The following is a 17,676-nucleotide window of genomic DNA, read 5'->3' as shown; positions in this document are numbered from 1 at the left end:
TACAGATGTGGACGCATAGTAGCAGATATGAAAGGGACGCTCCTGAATGGTGGCTGGGAGGTAACAGGGCAGATGTTGGGTTGTATTCAATTAGCGGCAAAAACAACCGTTTTTCACCCAAAAAAAAAACAGCGAAATTTTCGCCTAAAAACAGACGAAAATGGCAACAGGTGAAAAAAAACTGGAGAAAAGTTTCTCCATTCCAGACCAGGAGAAAAAAAATGCAAAATCCCTATTTTTGGCTAAAAATGTGGGGATTTCTTTCAGAACCCTTTGGACACCCCCCCTACCTAATGATAAACTACTAGAATTTTTTTTTTTTAGTTGCGTACTTTGGCGATTTTGGGCATAAAAAATTGAAAAAAGATAGAAAGCCATTTTTTTCCCCAGGAAATTACTGTTCCACGTAACTTGGGGGAACGTTAAAAAGGGTGCAAAAATATTTTTGTGTCTTAAAAACACAATTATAAAAACTGTTAAAAAAACGGCTGCTGCCACAGAGTGCGATGTATAAAACACTTGACGCATCCATACTGCCCCCCCCCACCCCCCCCAAAAAAAAAAATCAGACCCAATACGTTAAAACCATTTTGAACAATTTTTTCTATTTCGCCCAAAATTTGTACTGTCATTTTTCACTAAAGTACGCGACTTACGATTTTTTTTTCTGTAATTCATCTTTACGGAGGACATTTAAAGGGTTCTGAAAGAAATCCCCACATTTTTTGCCAAAAATAGGGATCTTGCATTTTTTTTCTCCTAGTCTGGGATGGAGAAACTTTTCTACAGTTTTTTTTTACCTGTTGCCGTATTCCCGTTTTTAGGCGAAAATTTCACCAGTTGCCGCTAATTAAATATGGCATGCTGTGTTTTATGACAGTGTGGCAGTTGTGTCGCTGAAAGCTGTTGCATACAAAGACACACAGCCGCCCACATAGCAGTCCAAACTTAGATGGAGAAACTGCACCTGCCATAGGGCATTGTGCAAGTTTCTATGGTGTGACCAATGATTAGTCTAAAGTTGCACCAGACGGAAAGGCAGCATCTATAGAGACTGCGATTGGGTATCTCAGTCCTTACACATTCAGATGCATGGATGTACTCCAGGGAAGGGATTTGTAGCGTCTGAGTCTGAATCAGGCCCAGAAAGTAGTTTTCTCTTAATAGTTGACAGTGAACACGAACAATCTCCCTGAACTGATTTGTTTGGGTATGCAATTTAAACCTATTAACAAACACAAATATATAGATGCAGAGAAATAAGAATGAAAACCTTATTTTTGTACCTTCCTTTCCCGTTGTCTCCGTTCTGGTTGGTTTGTTGATCTGTGCGTCCTGGGCTCTTGTGGAACCTCTACTGTACGAATGTGCCTAGCATGGTGCTGTTCCACTCTCCTTTCTTTATTTTCTAACATCAGGTTGATCAAATCGCTGGCTTTTCTTGGGCTTCTTCGTTCAGGAGGCTGTTGTCTTTCATCCACTGAAGTAGATTTCCTATCAGTTTTCATAGAGCTCTCATATTCATTCTTCACCACAGCAGTATCTTCTGGATTACCACTGACACTCATTTCAGCTTGCATTTTTTTGGCAGGCATACGTGAAGTGGATTTGTCAGCTATTGTTGTTGGCAATTCCATGGCCTGTGTGGATCGTGCTTTATAGCTACCACTAGTTCTTGTGGAGGACTCCAGAAAAGAATCTAAACTAACTATATTGTGACTCTTTCCTGAATGAGCATGGATACCTTGATCCTCTCTTCCTTTATCTTGATTTTTCTCATGACTTGCCGCAGGAAAAGAATGCATATTATCCAAGATAGCTGAACTTTTGAGTGGATCATGTTTAAGATCTCCTTTTGTTGAGGTAGTTTCCCGAGAACTGTACCATGATGCAACCGACTCGTATTGGTAGCCTTCTGTAGAGGTAAAATGTTTTGGGGGATCATTGTATTTGGTGCTAGAACCTTTTGAGACACTGTCTCTGAAAGATCTAGACTTTTCCCACTTAAATAGATTTTGATCATCACCTCTGAACTTATTCTCTTTATCTTTCTGTTGATTAGCATTATAGTCTACCATCAGAGAATCAATGTCCACAGCTTTTGATTTGTAAGTTGCATCGAGCTTAAGAGGAGAATCTTGAAGAATTTGCTCTTGTGTATTCTCAAACTCTGTTTTATATGTTTTCTGTGGAGTTTTGACATAAGACTCTTTATATGTAGGACCTTTATTATCAAGGCTTGGCTTTTGCCTGTGTCTCTTTAGCAGTGCATCAATGTCAATAACATTCTGTCTTTCTGAAGACTTTTCTAACTTACCTAATAAATCATCTTCAACTGTTTTCTGGTTTCGAATTGTTTTGATTTCTTTTGAGGCATTTAAGGTTCCCAAGTCATCTTTGGGATTGGTTTCTTTATTTGTGACATAATCACTGTATGACCTTGAATATGTGGTGCTCATTCTCATATCATGCTTAAAATAAGATTCCTCTGATGGCGAATCGAAGACACTGTTACTCAGATCTTCAAAATTGCTCTTCTCTTTTTTGTTATCCACACATGTTACTGCAAAATATGTTGCTTTCGCCTCAATTGGAGTTATGTCTTTAACAGTAGAGTTGTTCACTTTGTCTTTACGTTCACTTTCCAATCTCAAATCGATCGGTTGCCTTTCTTCAAGCTCAGATTTGAGCATATCAGATGTTATTCGTGCACCATCGTTGCTTGCATCCCTAGCATGAAATGAGGGTTTCCTTCTCATCCACTTAAGTTCGTCTATAGATTCTTCCTTGAGTGGTTTGATTGTTGGAAATGGTTCTGTTTCTTTTGTGGATTGATAGACCGTTAAATCTTTCTTCATTTGCTCAATATCCTGATTTAGCATTACATTAATAAAGTCATTTGATACACTTGAATGGAGATTCTTGGTTAATGGTCCTGGTTCATTGTCAGATGGAAACCTGTTCCGATTGTATAATTGTGTTTTCACCTCTTGAACTGGGGATGTATTATTAATTTCTTTAATATTTGAATTTGTTACACTTGTTTCATCTTTAACAGGTTTGGATTGGGTTTTCAAGTCTCTCTCTACAGAGTCACTAAATGAATTGTATGTTTGCCGATTAAAATCACTTAAATATCTGTTCATTCCTTTACTACCTTCTGTAATGATTCCAAAAGAAGAGTGATCCAAAGTATTCTCTGTTTTTGTTTTGTTTTCTAATATATAGGATTTATCCTGAAGATCAGACATTTTCTCATCTCCTGTGCATTTGTTTTTACTGGTTAAATTAGTTATATCTCTTATTGAAGGACTCTCAGCTGGTGCTTTTCCCATCTCAATCTTTTCTCCTCTAAAAACATTTTTTCTCTCAAAAGGAACATCAGAGTCCCTAGGAAAAAATATACTAGATGAACTTTCCTGTGGGCTGTCCTGGGTCTTTCTCTTTATGTATTCACTCCTGCTTCTTTGGAGGCTATTTGTTGGGGGGCGCTCTGAAAAATGTTCCTCCACACCTAATGTGTCCTGTTCTTTATCTTTTTTGTGGAAAGATCTTCGAGATCTAAGAGTCGTCGCTTTATCTTCAGGTGCCATTTGGACAGACTCACTTAAGACTTTTTCACCAACTGATTGGATAACTTCATACCTTGGCTCTACTCTCCTGTTATCAACTTTTTGGAGCAAATCTCCAAAATTACCAACCTCTGTAGGAGATGAAATCTTTCCAAATGACCTTTCCCTAAGCTTATCAGAGACTTCTTGGTCTTTGCTGTGTTGTGATACCGAATGCACACTATCACCACTTAACCATTCTGACCAACTTGCTGTTTCATGTTTAGCTCCTGGACGTTCAGACTTGACATCAGATTTTGGAGGATAGCTGGATAGAGGATCTCTTGCATGGTACACTTCAGCAGCACTATGCCGTTCTACTTTATGTTCAAACATCGTAGCTTTCACAGTTTTCACAGTTCTGTCCACTTCGTCACGATTTGCTTCTTTTTCAGAGTCAGCATGTGTACTGTCATATTTGTTATCCCTGTAAGTATATCTTCTCTCTTTGGGAACATTTATACTGTCCTTAAGTTGTAAACATTCATCTACTTTTCTGAATGACCTCTGCGGTCTCAGTGGTTTCTCCTCTGATAACTCACTGGTTCTCCAGTCTCTTTTTTCCTGGGGGGGAAAACAAAACTAAACTAAATGAACCATGATAATATGCATGTTTGATAGAAATATCACAGTGTGTTAATACTATTAGCAAAGAAAGATGTTTCAAGTATTTATAGCTGTAGAACAATAGAGCAGGGCTCATTTCATATCATAGCAGCTACACAAATACATAGAAAATAAACTGCAAAACAAAACATTTAGCGCTTTCAGATTACAGAAAAGATTGTATGTTTACACAAGCAACTAAGGCTGAGTATGTAATATTCATTACAGTTCAGTGTTCTCCCCAGGAAATTTTTCCAGCCGGGTGGCATCAAGTAGTAGCCGGGTGGGGTCTTCGCAATAATAACATGTTTTAAACCTTGACCTTATAATGATTTGAAATAACATTTTATATATTAATTCTCCTCTTCTTATTAGAGGCCCAGTCGTCTGATTATGAAAAAGCTGCAAAGTCTGTAGGATCTGGTCCTTTTTATACAGCTCCCAGATACTGTCCCATCTTGGAGGCTTCCAAAGTGCCGGGTGGTAAGTGGTTTCTTGCCGGGTGGTGCACCCGAAAAAAACAGCCTGGGGAGACCACTGCAATTATAATCTATGGAAGCTTATATCTATGGTACTGCTCTGCATGGACTACGGTAGAACATTAAATAAAACCAAAAACGCACAAAGCATAAACGTTACCTAACTCAAGGTATGCGGCTGCCAAGGAGCCTACAGCTAGTAACCAGACATGAGAATTACTTTACCACCCTCCTCTACCGGACAAGCCAGGGGCCAACAATGCACAATGGAACCATTTTTGGGCCTTCAGCTCCACTGTGACAATTCATGCTCAGAAAAGTAGTAGGTAACTCCTGGGAGATGCAGATACTGGAGGTGGGGGCCTTCAAAATTTACTATGGGGCTGTGTTGCTAGTTAAAACATTGAATAGAGTAGTAAAGAAAAAAAAAATTCCAGGCTACATAAAAGATAGATACACTTAAGCTGGCCATACACGCTACAATTATTGGGGCGATCCGCCTAATACCGGCGGATCGCCCCGATAATTGTAGCACGTGGGGGGGCGACCGAGGGTTAAATATTGCTCGGTCGGGCATGCCGGATTGTCCAGCATGCCCGTCCGATGCAATATTTACCGGTAAACTGTCGGCCGCATCGGGCAGTGTATGCCCAGCCGCGGCCGACAGACATTTCCTGTGTTCCTTCCCATGGAAGGAACAGGGAAATGTCTCCTCCCCCGGGGGCGAAGCGTGGATGTCGGGCTGATACACTGTGAGAGAAATCTCACAGTGTATGCCGGCGACATCTGTGGCTGGCTGGCTGGCTGGCTGCCAGATAAAATGTCTGTCGGTCTGACAGACATTTTATCTGGCCGTGTATGCCCAGCATTACATGGGATCCCTGAAAAATGCTACATAGTAGTGAAACACGCAAGACCACTCAGAACACTCCACACAACCTGACAACCAATTTTAACTTTTACCCATAACTGCTCAGTAGCTAGCTCACAATTGGGGGGGGTGTATTATAGCAGCACTTAATGTGCCGCTATGACGCTTCCTGCTTCGCCTCTTTACCGAGGCGAAGCAGGAAGCACTAACGATGAGATGTATTAACATCTCATCGGCCAGAGAGGGGGAGCGTTAACTCCCCCTTCCGGCGATCCCTGCCTGAGGACATAGCGCATCAGCCTAGTGCTGATGCGCTGTGTCTCAGTCCCGGTCGGCTCCACTGAGCATGCGCAGGATCTCGCAAGTATTGCAAGATCTCGCGTGCAGCCCTGGAGCCGGCAGCCTCCGCAGCAGGTATCGCCAGGCTGTAGCTGTCAATAGCGACAGCGGGCGGAACGGTCAGGCGATCTGACCGTTCATACATGCCCTGCCAATTGGTGCTGCTAACTTGTAGATAGCAGCACCGATAATGACAGGGGCACACACTGTGTTACTAAGTTCACTTGTTCATCTGTGTATTCACTACAAGTTTTACCATTTTATTACTTAGTAAATGACTTTATATTATCTTTGTTGTTTAGGTTTCATTTTCTAATTAACACACTCTGATCAAGTCAGATTAGGTTCTCAACCATACACTTTAACTGATATCCATATATATTGATTGCACTATTTAAGTGCATGCAGTGCCTCAAGGATGAGCACTCACCCCTTTGATAGGTAAAAATGAGAGAAGAGCTGTCCAATTCTACTAGGTTACATTCCGATCTGAAAAATTGTGTATTATTGGCTATGCGGCACTCACGTGTTTTGGATAGCCAATTGGATAAATCCGAACTTGCACTAATTTGGCAATAAGAGCCAAAGCAGAGTAGTAACAAACCACTAATCTCTAGTAAAAATGTGCCAGTTGAAAACCGTTTGAGTCCTTTATTTAAGACCACACAAAAATGGCTTTCTTCGTAACATTACCAATAAGATTCCATTTACGGGATGTAGCCATTACTCCCGGCTGTCGTGATGCATGTGCCGGAAACCTGACACCAGTCAGAATCTCGGCGTCTGCATCCCGACATTAAGTATTTGGGTTAGGGGGAGGCTTAGTGCTAGGCACTAAGGGGAGGGTTATAGTTAGGCTCGCGGTGGGGCGGGGGTTTAGGTTTCGGCTGCGGGGAGGGTGGGTTACGGGTAGGCCAAGCATAATACTTACCCTCATCTGTCAGCACTGTGACCTAGTTGGGATGCCGGTGTGTGGATTCTGACTGCCGGTATCCCATTACCCAACCCCTATTTACAATGTTTACATTAAATATTGAACACTGCCATTTTGCAGTATCAAAGATTAGGGTCACAATTATGCATACCAGTCCCCTAAAGGAAATGACTGACTGATTTAAATTATTTATTAAACTCTCTTATAGCTTGCAGGAGCAGCCTGGCTCAATTTCTTAGCTAAGCAGTTTGAACAGCTGCATAAAGTAATCCTTTGCTTAATACCAGACAGTGCTTACCTCACCTGGGTACTTAAAAAATTTTTTTTTTACTGTGGGCATTATTATACGAGCATTATTATACGACCCGCCGGGGGTTCCCGGCGGGTCGGCCCCGGCCTCCCGCCGCCCCCGGCCTCTCTACTGGGTAAATTACAACTACTGCTCCCATCAGATGCTGTTTTAGTGATTGCCTCAGCACAGTTTTGAAAATTTATACTGGGTAAATTACAACTACTGCTATACTAAGAGCAATTTATCTAAAGGAAGTTAGGAATGTATTGTGAATCTGTGTTGGCCTTCCCCCTTCTCACATATTGTTTATCTTAGACTTTATTGCATCCCAATTTAGTGTGTGTTAGAGCTTTTGGGGTGGGGTCCCAATCAGTGAGCACAGAGACACATGTTTGTAACTTTAGATATTACTGCTCCCACAGGCTGCATAGCCGGTGGCTGCCATAGTCTGTGTTAAGATTCAAAGTGTTCTGATTATAAGTGTAAATACAATTTGATAACTAAGTCGGAGTTACGCTGGAGTTAAACTGGAGGAAAACTGAGGGAACAGAAACTCAAAACCAGAACACTTTCTGAACGACAAGAAGCAACACACTTATGTGAATGAACAAAATCAACATCTTCTGCTGTATGCATATCCAGGCAACTACTTACTGCACTCACTGCTTGGACACTGCAAGTGCTCCCCTGTCTGTGTACTGCTCTTGTTGATTGATCTTTGTTGATCAGAACACTTTGGACTGGATCAGCTCGGGTACATTGTAATTTTGTCCTCATTCATTTTGTATTGCCTTTTCCAATTGTGTCACATCTATCCACTTTAATCATTTGTTTATAAACTAATTCCTGCACCCACTACTCGCATACCTCTCCTTTATATATCACTTTTGGAGCTGCGCTCATACATTAGCAGCACTGTTCTTTACATGTATTTTTGAACATTTAACAACTTTAATCCACACTGACTCTATATCTCACAGCCTCCACTCCAGTTTACATCTCAATTATTACCTTGTCCACAGCATGAACACCCTTACTTCACACAACCCCCATATTCTATGTCCACATAATTCTCTACTTTATCCATCCCTCTCTTCCCCCTCCTGTTTCCTCCACTTGCTGTTCTTCCTTTTTTTCTCTCATCAGTCTGCTTCCAACCCTCTGCTTCTTTCCCCCACCTCTCCTATACCTCCACTCTCAACCACCTCCCTCCATGGTCTTGTTACCCCACTACTAAACCCCATTCCCTCCTCGTTCTGTCTGTCAGCTCCAGGGCTGCCAAGAGAAATTCTGGGCCCGGGTACTGCAACATCCTGTGGGACCACATCATGTATGGCTGCACCCATTTGTGAGTGGGTCTAGCATGTGAGATGCACCCACTCACAGGAGCATGGCATAGCACCCAGCAGCTGGAACTAAAGTAGCCACTACTGTATTAGGATGGCGGGACAGTCCCATAATAGCTGCATTTCTTGTCAGGCTGTATATAGATGCTAAAATGTAACACACAAATTAAAGTGCTTCTACTTTACTTTGTACATCTCTCATGTAAATAACACAAACAATCTATTTTCTATCATAGAGATAGATGTATGAAGGACTTAATTTTTACATAACATCAGGTCGTCTTATACACACACATTCCGCAGCACATATCCTAACCCACTGCTCCATGCTCCTTCTTCACTATCTACCCCTCTGTGTCGCCCCTGTCTGTCTGCCCTTCCCCTTTAGAATGTAAGCTCTCACGAGCAGGGCCCTCATCCTCACGTGCTTCTCCTCCCCCTACTTATAGTATAATTTACTCCTAACTCCCCACAATGGCACCTAACACCTGGTTGCTCATGTCCTGCTGCTTGTGTTTTGCAGCTGAGTTTATAACCTTGTCCTTGTCCTGCATTGTTTTGTATTACTATTAACTGTTTTTCTTGTGTGCTCATTTATGTACTGTGTAAGGCGCTGCGGAACCTTTGTGGCGCCATATAAATAAAGGATAATAATAATAATAATAATTGTCTATAGTTATTGTGGCAAGGTCAGCACAGATCTGACATGGTTGTAAAACTGCAGGTTGTTAGATCCAGGCCAGGGTTTGTGTGTGCAAGTTTGAGTCTGGAAAGACAGCTGATTGCAGCGCCTCACACAAGTGTCTGTAGAAACACTGGGAAACTGATGCCGACAGTGATTTAGTCGCCCAGGTTATAGGCCCGGGGGTGACTAATGTTAGGGATGCTGGACCTGAGGGTCCACTGAAAGAACTGTGTTACTGTATGGAAGACCCTGAACCTGCAGTAGCATCTTGCCTGTGAACACTGCACTGTCCTGTATACCTCCCTGTGGTGAGAAAATAAACTTCTGTTGGATTTTTCTCCGGTTTATGTGATTCTTGTCACATTGTATACTGTTGACTTTTTTTCTGGATAGGTCTCATGTATCGATATGTTTATTTTAGTCTTATTAACTGGGGAAGTGGGTTCTATTCATTTACACGCTTCTTTTGGTATGCTGTTCTGCTGCACGTTCTTCTTTTCTCTTTTCTTCCAGTGCAAAACTGACATGCACACAGCCGCGAGTGCACCCCGGTTGCTAGGACAACCGGGGGAGCCGCGGAAGTGACGTTATTGGTTGGGGTCGCCAGCATGCGTTCCATACACAGGGATGCCCTCCTCTGCACTGGCTCACCGGGGACAGTTCTCCTATATAAGGTATGTTCTCATCGTTTATCTGTTAAGTTCACCCTTTATTTTATTTTATGGGATTGTATCTGCACAAAATAGTCTAATTTGGTGAAGTGAAATGACAATTTTTTTTTATGTATTATATATCAAAAGTTCTGGTGCAACCAATTACCTTCAGAAGTCACAATTAGTGAAATGAAGTCCACCTGTGTGAAATCTAAGTGTCACATCATCTGTCAGTATAAACACACCTTTTCTGAAAGGCCCCAGAGGCTGCAACACCACTAAGCAAGAGGCATCACACCATAAAGACCAAGGAGCTCTACAAACAAGTCAGGGACAAAGTTAATGAGAAGTACAATTATGGGTTGGGTTATAAAAAAATATCCAAAATCTTTGATGATCCCCTGGATCATCAATTGGAAAGAACATGGTACCACAACAAACCTGCCAAGACAGGGCCGCCCACCAAAACTCACAGACCGGGCAAGGAGGGCATTAATCAAAGAGGCAGCAAAAGACCAAAAGGTAACCCTGAAGGAGCTGCAGAGTTCCACAGCAGAGACTGGTGTATCTGTGCATGTGACCACAATAAGCCGTACACTCCATAGAGCTGGGCTTTATGGAGGAGTGGCCAGAAAAAAGCCATTACTTAGTGATAAAAATAAGAAGACAAGATTTGAGTTTGCCAAAAGGCATGTGGACGACTCCCCAAATGTATGGAGGAAGGTGCTCTGGTCAGATGAGACTAAAATGTAACTTTTCACCCACCAAGGAAAATACTATGTCTGGTGCAAACCCAACACATCCCATCACCCCAAGAACACCATCCCCACAGTGAAACATGGTGGTGGCAACATCATGCCGCGGGGATGTTTTTCAGCAGCAGGGACTGGGAAACTGATTTGAGTCGAGGGAAAGATGGATGGTGCTAAATACAGGGATATTCTTGAGCAAAACCTGTTTCAGTCTGCCTGTGGTTTGATACTGGGACGGAGGATCACCTTCCAGCAGGACAATGACCCGAAGCATAGTGCTGAAGCAACACTGGAGTGGTTTAAGGGGAAACATTTAAATGTGTTGGAATGGCCTAGTCAAAGCCCAGATCTCAATCCAATTGAGAATCTGTCGACAGACTTGAAGATTGCTGTTCACAAGCGGAAACCATCCAACATGAAGGAGCTGGAGCAGTCTTGCCTTGAGGAATGGGCAAAAATCCCAGGCGCAAGATGTGGCAAGCTCATAGAGACTTATCCAAAGCGACTTGCAGCTGTAATTGCTGCAAAAGGTGGCTCGACAAAGTATTGACTTTAGGGAGGCGAATAGTTATGCACGCTATTATGTTGTCCTAAATGTTGTTTGATTCACAACATAAAAAAAAAACACAACTTCACAGTTGTAGGCATGTTCTGTGAATGAAATGATGCACACCTTCAAACAATCCATTTTAATTCCAGGTTGTGAGGCAACAAAACATGAAAAATGCAACGGGTGGAATACTTTTGCAAGGCACTGTAGATAGATTTGAGAAAATCTCTCTCATTGAAAGATGCAAGAATACTGTTCCCTGATTCCATAAGAATGGTTTGCATACAACTCTAATAGCGAGGGAACTGCGCATGCACATGACCCGTTGTCGGACTCAGCAATGGATCACAGAAGCCGGCATGAGGCGTTTATTCACACAAGACGACTTATGCACAATTAGCATATGTTAGCATCGCTTCTGTGTACAAAGAAGAAGTAACAATGCGAATCAAGACCTGTGTCCATATTGTGAAACTCTGCCCTCTTGGTATTAGATGGGACTGATCTTCAAAATAGTCATTGTGGGGTTCTTTGTTTTAGTCTCTTTTTTTTTTTTTTTAGTTTAAAGGCTCGAAAGGGCTGTCTGGAAGTAGGGAAATTATGTCTATTATACTTTTCCCAAGTTTATAACTTGTTATTTTTATATACTTCTCATGTATACAATGAGGGAGGATTGGGAATCTGTTTTTCATCCCTGAGGTAAACAAATCGCTTTCTATCTGGCATATTTCAGTATAATTAAATATAATTTGTCCCTGAATAACAAAATTCCTTCATATGGAAGATTAGTAAAGATATATTCGAACCACAGATTTACTGTCCATGACCATAACCAAAGGGTTCTTCTAGCTACTATTGATGACGCCATCATTCTGGCAGAAGCAATGGTGGTGTCCAAAGAAGTTACACTCAGGAATTCAGTTTATCATTTGAGAACACTTTGTTTTTCGCATGTATTGTCTGTTTACTTTCTTTAGGACATCCATCTAAACAGTTTCTCACCATAGTTTGCATGCTCACGAAACTGAAGCGATGACAATTACAGACTTCAATGCTGGATGATATATAATAATATTCAAAAGTATCTCCCATATTTATGCCCATTGTATTTAAGGGATTTCAATTATCGAATGAAAACACAGTTATAGTTGCTTCTACTTTAGGGAGCGTCAATTATTTCATATATTCCAGTCTTCCAGTATTTGACCGACATCTCTCCAAAGGACCATTCTTTCACATTTAAAAGAATATGCAGGGGGCACATTGCTTTTTGGACTTTTTTTTTTTTTTTTAAACTACTTGTTCAGATGCCAAAATTGTTACAGTTCTTATGGTGCATACACACGGTCAGATCAGACAACGATAAAGATATTGTTGTCTGATCGTCTTGCATGTGCAGGATGAACGCTATCGAACATCCAGCACACCAACCCCTAAACGACCCACGCGATATCGACCTGGTTGGACCAAATGCACGGGCAATGGTAGTTATCGTTATCGACCATCCATGCCCGCGCATCGTCCATCGTTTGGGGGTTGGAAGGGGCTAAAAAATGGACGATATAAACGATCTAACGATATCGTTAACATCGTCCTGCTAAATCTGACCGTGTGTATGCACCATAAGAATTTCCTCAACTTTATACAATTCATGGCTAGAGGAATTATCCACCACACTAGAGAAATCATGTTCTAAACTTCATAACCTAGAGACAGAAAAAGACGCTGGGAAAGAGAAGCAGCTCATAATGAACCATCCCAGGGGTATTTTTAAAGCTATTTGTCTCAACCGGGTTGATAGAGTACTGAAGGAAAACATATGCTATGACTAAGAAGAATCAAAATAGAATGATTAAAATTAGTCTACAAAGAGACCCCTGTTATCTACATTATTAATCTTATGGAAGAAAAATGTGGAGCAAAAACCTTACAGAATTACTGCTATTTATACATACGTAATTCATAACACCTAGAAACATGCTATGCAGCAAGTAAATCTAACAAACAATGCTTCCTAATGCATACCTAAACATTCTAGCGACAGAAGTGGGTTTTTTTTGTGAAAATAGGTTTATATGAATTGGAATTGAGCAGTGTACAGAATTTACAAATCAAAGTACAGGAATATTGTTGGTGATACAATCACTGTAACTGTGTTACCATCCTTGACAAAATATAAGCACACAGATCTACAGAAGAAGATATTAATTTGAGCTCGCTCTGAATGAGGGCATTTTTTTTTGGTTGTGTTTTTTCTCTGGCCGCTCGCAAAGCTGTGGGAGACCACCCAAATCACTAGTGATGTCAGTAACCCCACCTACAAACGCCAGGAGTTCCTAAGGGAACACCTGCGTTTGACCGGCCACCCCCCCTACCCGCTCACAAAACGGTGCGAGCGCAGTGGGCAACCATCGAGCCACTTGCGACCGGCTCTGAAATGGGCCCCAAATCGTAACCTTAACTGCTTAAGTGAATTATGGAATAATCTATAGGCGATATATAATGGACTGCATTATATGCACAAACAAAATGGCAACTGAAAACCCTTCCCATTAAATAACATATAAAATGGATTATGTAGACAGTAAGCTCAGACAGGTAAATATGTCACTGTCTAATCATGCAAATCCTCTCCTGCCAGACAAATAACAAGATATGAGAGCAATGGACAGTGTGAATTTTTGCAAAAAAAACCCCAAAAACTGTCACATAAAGCAAAGGGAGTTAAATAAACTTCCTTTATTAATTCTAATAGCAATTAGAAAACGAAGATTGGGTCCTTATTCATATAGCATTAGTGCGGGAGATCTCTCTGCAAAATCTGACAGTGCTTATTTATGTGACTGATGCAGAGTGTAATAAAGTACATTTATTTCTTATTTGTTCTTGGGCTAAATAAAGGAAATTGATTTCACCCCGTAACAAGTTGTGTTGTCCCTTGCTTTAAATACATTCCTTGGTTGCTAGAAGTGCAGATATCTTGGATCCTGTACACTACACCTTAAGGACATGTCATATTAAATATCACAGAGCGTTAGCTGAGGCTGGCTCATTTTTTTAAATTTCAAAATAGGAAATTTTTTTAAAATACTGAATGAAGTAGTCTGACTCAGGAGTTTTTTACTTTAAAAAGATTACAAGAAATAGGTACTCTATGTCATTGGTGTGGATCCTTTATCAAGATGTAGGGAACTTTTTCACCCAATACTTACAGTAAGTTCAGCCATATACATACAGTCAGGTGCATAAATATTGGGACATTGACAGAATTTTCATATTTTGGCCTCTATTCACCACCACAATGGCTTTGAAATGAAACAAACAAGATGTGCTTTAACTGCAGACTTTCAGATTTAATTTGAGGGTAATTACATCCAAATCAGGTGAACGGTGTAGGAATTACAACTGTTTCTATATGTGCCTCCCACTTTTTAAGGGGCCAAAAGTAATGGGACAAACTAAACAATCCTAAATCTAACTTTCACTTTTTAATACTTTGTTGCAAATCCTTTGCAGGCAATTACAGCCTGAAGTCTGGAACGTATAGACATCATCAGACTCTGGGTTTCATCCATGGTGATGCTCTGCCAGGCCTCTACTGCAAATGTCTTCAGTTCCTGCTTGATCTTGGGGCATTTTCCCTTCAGTTTTGTCTTCATCAAGTGAAATGCATGCTCAATCGGATTCAGGTCAGGGGATTGACTTGGGCATTGCATAACAATCCACTTTTTAGCCTTAAAAAACTCATTGGTTGCTTTTGCAGTATGCTTCGGGTCATTGTCCATCTGCACTGTGAAGCGCCGTCCAAAGAGTTCTGAAGCATTTGACTGAATATGAGCATATAATATTGCCCGAAACACTTCAGAATTCATTCTGCTGCTTTTGTCAGCAGTCACATCATCAATAAATACAAGGGAACCCGTTCCATTGGCAGCCATACATGCCCACGCCATGACACTACCACCACCATGCTTCACTGATGAGGTGGTATGTTTTGGATCATGAGCAGTTCCCTTCCTCCTCCATACTCTTCTCTTCCCATCTCTCTGGTACAAGTTGATCTATGTCTCATCTGTCTATAGGATGTTGTTCCAGAACTGTAATGGTTTTTTTAATTGTTGTTTGGCAAGCTCTAATCTGGTCTTCCTGTTTTTGAGGCTCACCAATGGTTTACATCTTGTGGTGAACCATCTATATTAACTCTTGTGAGGTCTTCTCTTGATTGTTGACTTTGACACATATACACCTACCTCCTGGAGAGTGTTTTTGATTTGGCCAACTGTTGTGAAGGGGTTTTTCTTCACCTGGGAAATAATTCTTCTGTCATCCACCACAGTTGTTTTCCGTGGTCTTCCGGGTCTTTTGGTGTTGCTGAGCTCTCCGGTGCATTCTTTCTTTTTAAGAATGTTCCAAACAGTTGATTTGGCCACACCTAATGTTTTTGCTATCTCTCTGATGGGTTTGTTTTGATTTTTCAGCCTAATGAAGACTTGCTTCACTGATAGTGACAGCTCTTTGGATCTCATATTGAGAGTCGACAGCAACTGATTCCAAATGCAAATGTCACACCTAGAATCAACTCCAGACCTTTTACCTGCTTAATTGATAATGAAATAACGAGGGAATAGCCCACACCTGTCCATGAAATAGCTTTTGAGTTGATAGTCCCATTACTTTTGGTCCCTTAAAAAGTGGGAGGCACATATAGAAACAGTTGTAATTCCTACACCGTTCACCTGATTTGGATGTAATTACCCTCAAATTAAATCTGAAAGTCTGCAGTTAAAGCACATCTTGTTTGTTTCATTTCAAAGCCATTGTGGTGGTGAATAGAGGCCAAAATATGAAAACTCTGTCAATGTCCCAATATTTATGCACCTGACTGTATGTGTGTTGTGAATATTTTGGTAATTTGATATAAAGAGAAAAATAGGGCATTTACCTACACTGATGTGCTACAGTAAGTGTTTCTTTAGTTCTGGAAACCCGATCTACAGAAATAATGCACAAGACGGCTGCCAGTTTGGTACATAGTCCACACCATAAAAGCTTATCAGGGGATCATAATGTGTGCATCTTGGAGAAGCTAAGAGGATGATGTAGAATATGATATTTCAAAACACAGTGAGTCAAAGTACAAAAGAGTAGAGTATATATACCAGGTCACTCAAGTTAAATAATGGGACTATTCAATGATCAATAAAGATGTAGAGATATGCCACTGCAGAAGAGCAAAGGACTAGAAGTGAAGAATCAATGAAGGGATGAAAAACAATAAAGCAATTGCAATAAGATCATATATTAACACAACAGAAAAAGGAGCCATCACTTAAATGACAAAAGGAATATGAATCTTCAGTCCAGGATTCTAGAATGAAATGTTGTAAATTGTAATTCTAAGAGTTGAAAAGTTGAGTTTCACTTATCCCTCACAATATAAAGTGTATTGCAGGACTCTTATGTGAATGAAATATCCATAAGTGAATAGTAAATAAAAAATAAAAAGGTAGATGTATAAACAGTGATAACCCTAGGATAACCATATTTTCCTAGTCATGGCTATAGCACTTTCTATGCTGTTTTTCAGTATGCCCATTCATGGAGAGGCATCGCTGTTCAATCCTCAACAGATTGTTAGGTGCTTCAGGTACAGATGTGTCCTTATACAGTATATCTTTGCTGCAGTAACCCTGAAAAGCCGCTCTCGGCGTCCCAGGTCCCATGAGACTCAGCTAGCGCCGGGCGCCTTTTTTCGCCGAAAATGCGTCTAAGTAGCAATGTGATGCAACTAGGACACACCAGGAGAATGTGCCGATTCATTTCATATGTGACACTTATATGTGCGCGACTAATGCTGGGTACACACTAAACTATAGGTCGTCTCCGGCGGATTGTACAGACATATCGGGCACATCATCTAGTGTGTACCAGCTATGTGCGCTCCCGCGGGTCGTCAGCGACGTCTTCTGTCAGCTCTACATGCAGAGCCAACAGGGAATGTTGTTAGCGAGGGCCATGCTACCAAATTCAGCATTGGCCCCGCTGTCGCTGCCTACATCAGCAAGTGTGTGTGCGCACTTGCCAATGCCGGCACCCCACTGCAGATGTCGGGTTGGGTACACATCATCTAGTGTGTACCTAGTCTAAGGCTCTCAATCTGTATACAAAGTGATACAATGTAGCGGCTGCAGCTTTGTTCATTCCAAGTTCTGTTGTGGTTCATATACAGACTCAGATGCACACAGATATAAAAGTGTTGCATATTAAATTAATCAGCACAGTCTCCTGATGCGTCCTAGTCACATCGCATCTTAGAAGCATTTTCGTCAAAATAAAAAAAACGGCCGACGCTAGCAGAGTAGCACAGGACCTGGCGGCTCACTCATGCCAGGTAAGTCGTGCTGTGAGGCGTATTGAGCCTAGATGTATGAACACATCTGTATGGACTTAATGGTTCTCCATATGTACAGCAGGTTAGGAGTACATTAATCTCTATCATGTTTGTACTTCTGCAATATTGCCAGGTGGTTTCAGGTAAAAGTCAACACAATCATGCCA

The 17,676-nt window shown here is 41.2% G+C and overlaps 1 protein-coding gene across 1 annotated transcript in view; it reads right to left on the bottom strand.

Annotated features, from left to right (window-relative positions):
• KIAA1671 (KIAA1671 ortholog) overlaps window positions 1-17,676 on the bottom strand; it is a 216,504-nt gene that overhangs the window by 129,652 nt on the left and 69,176 nt on the right. The window contains exon 4 of the mRNA XM_088467891.1: window positions 1,287-4,175. Coding sequence (XP_088324017.1) covers window positions 1,287-4,175 — 2,889 coding nt within the window. The remainder of the gene's footprint in view (window positions 1-1,286; window positions 4,176-17,676) is intronic.

The sequence above is a fragment of the Taudactylus pleione genome, unplaced genomic scaffold (genome assembly GCF_031769625.1).
Source record: "Taudactylus pleione unplaced genomic scaffold, aTauple2 ptg000078l, whole genome shotgun sequence".
Classification (NCBI taxonomy): Eukaryota; Metazoa; Chordata; class Amphibia; order Anura; family Myobatrachidae; genus Taudactylus; species Taudactylus pleione.
The sequence above is the reverse complement of the archived record's forward strand: the minus strand, read 5'-3'. Positions and strand labels throughout refer to the sequence as shown.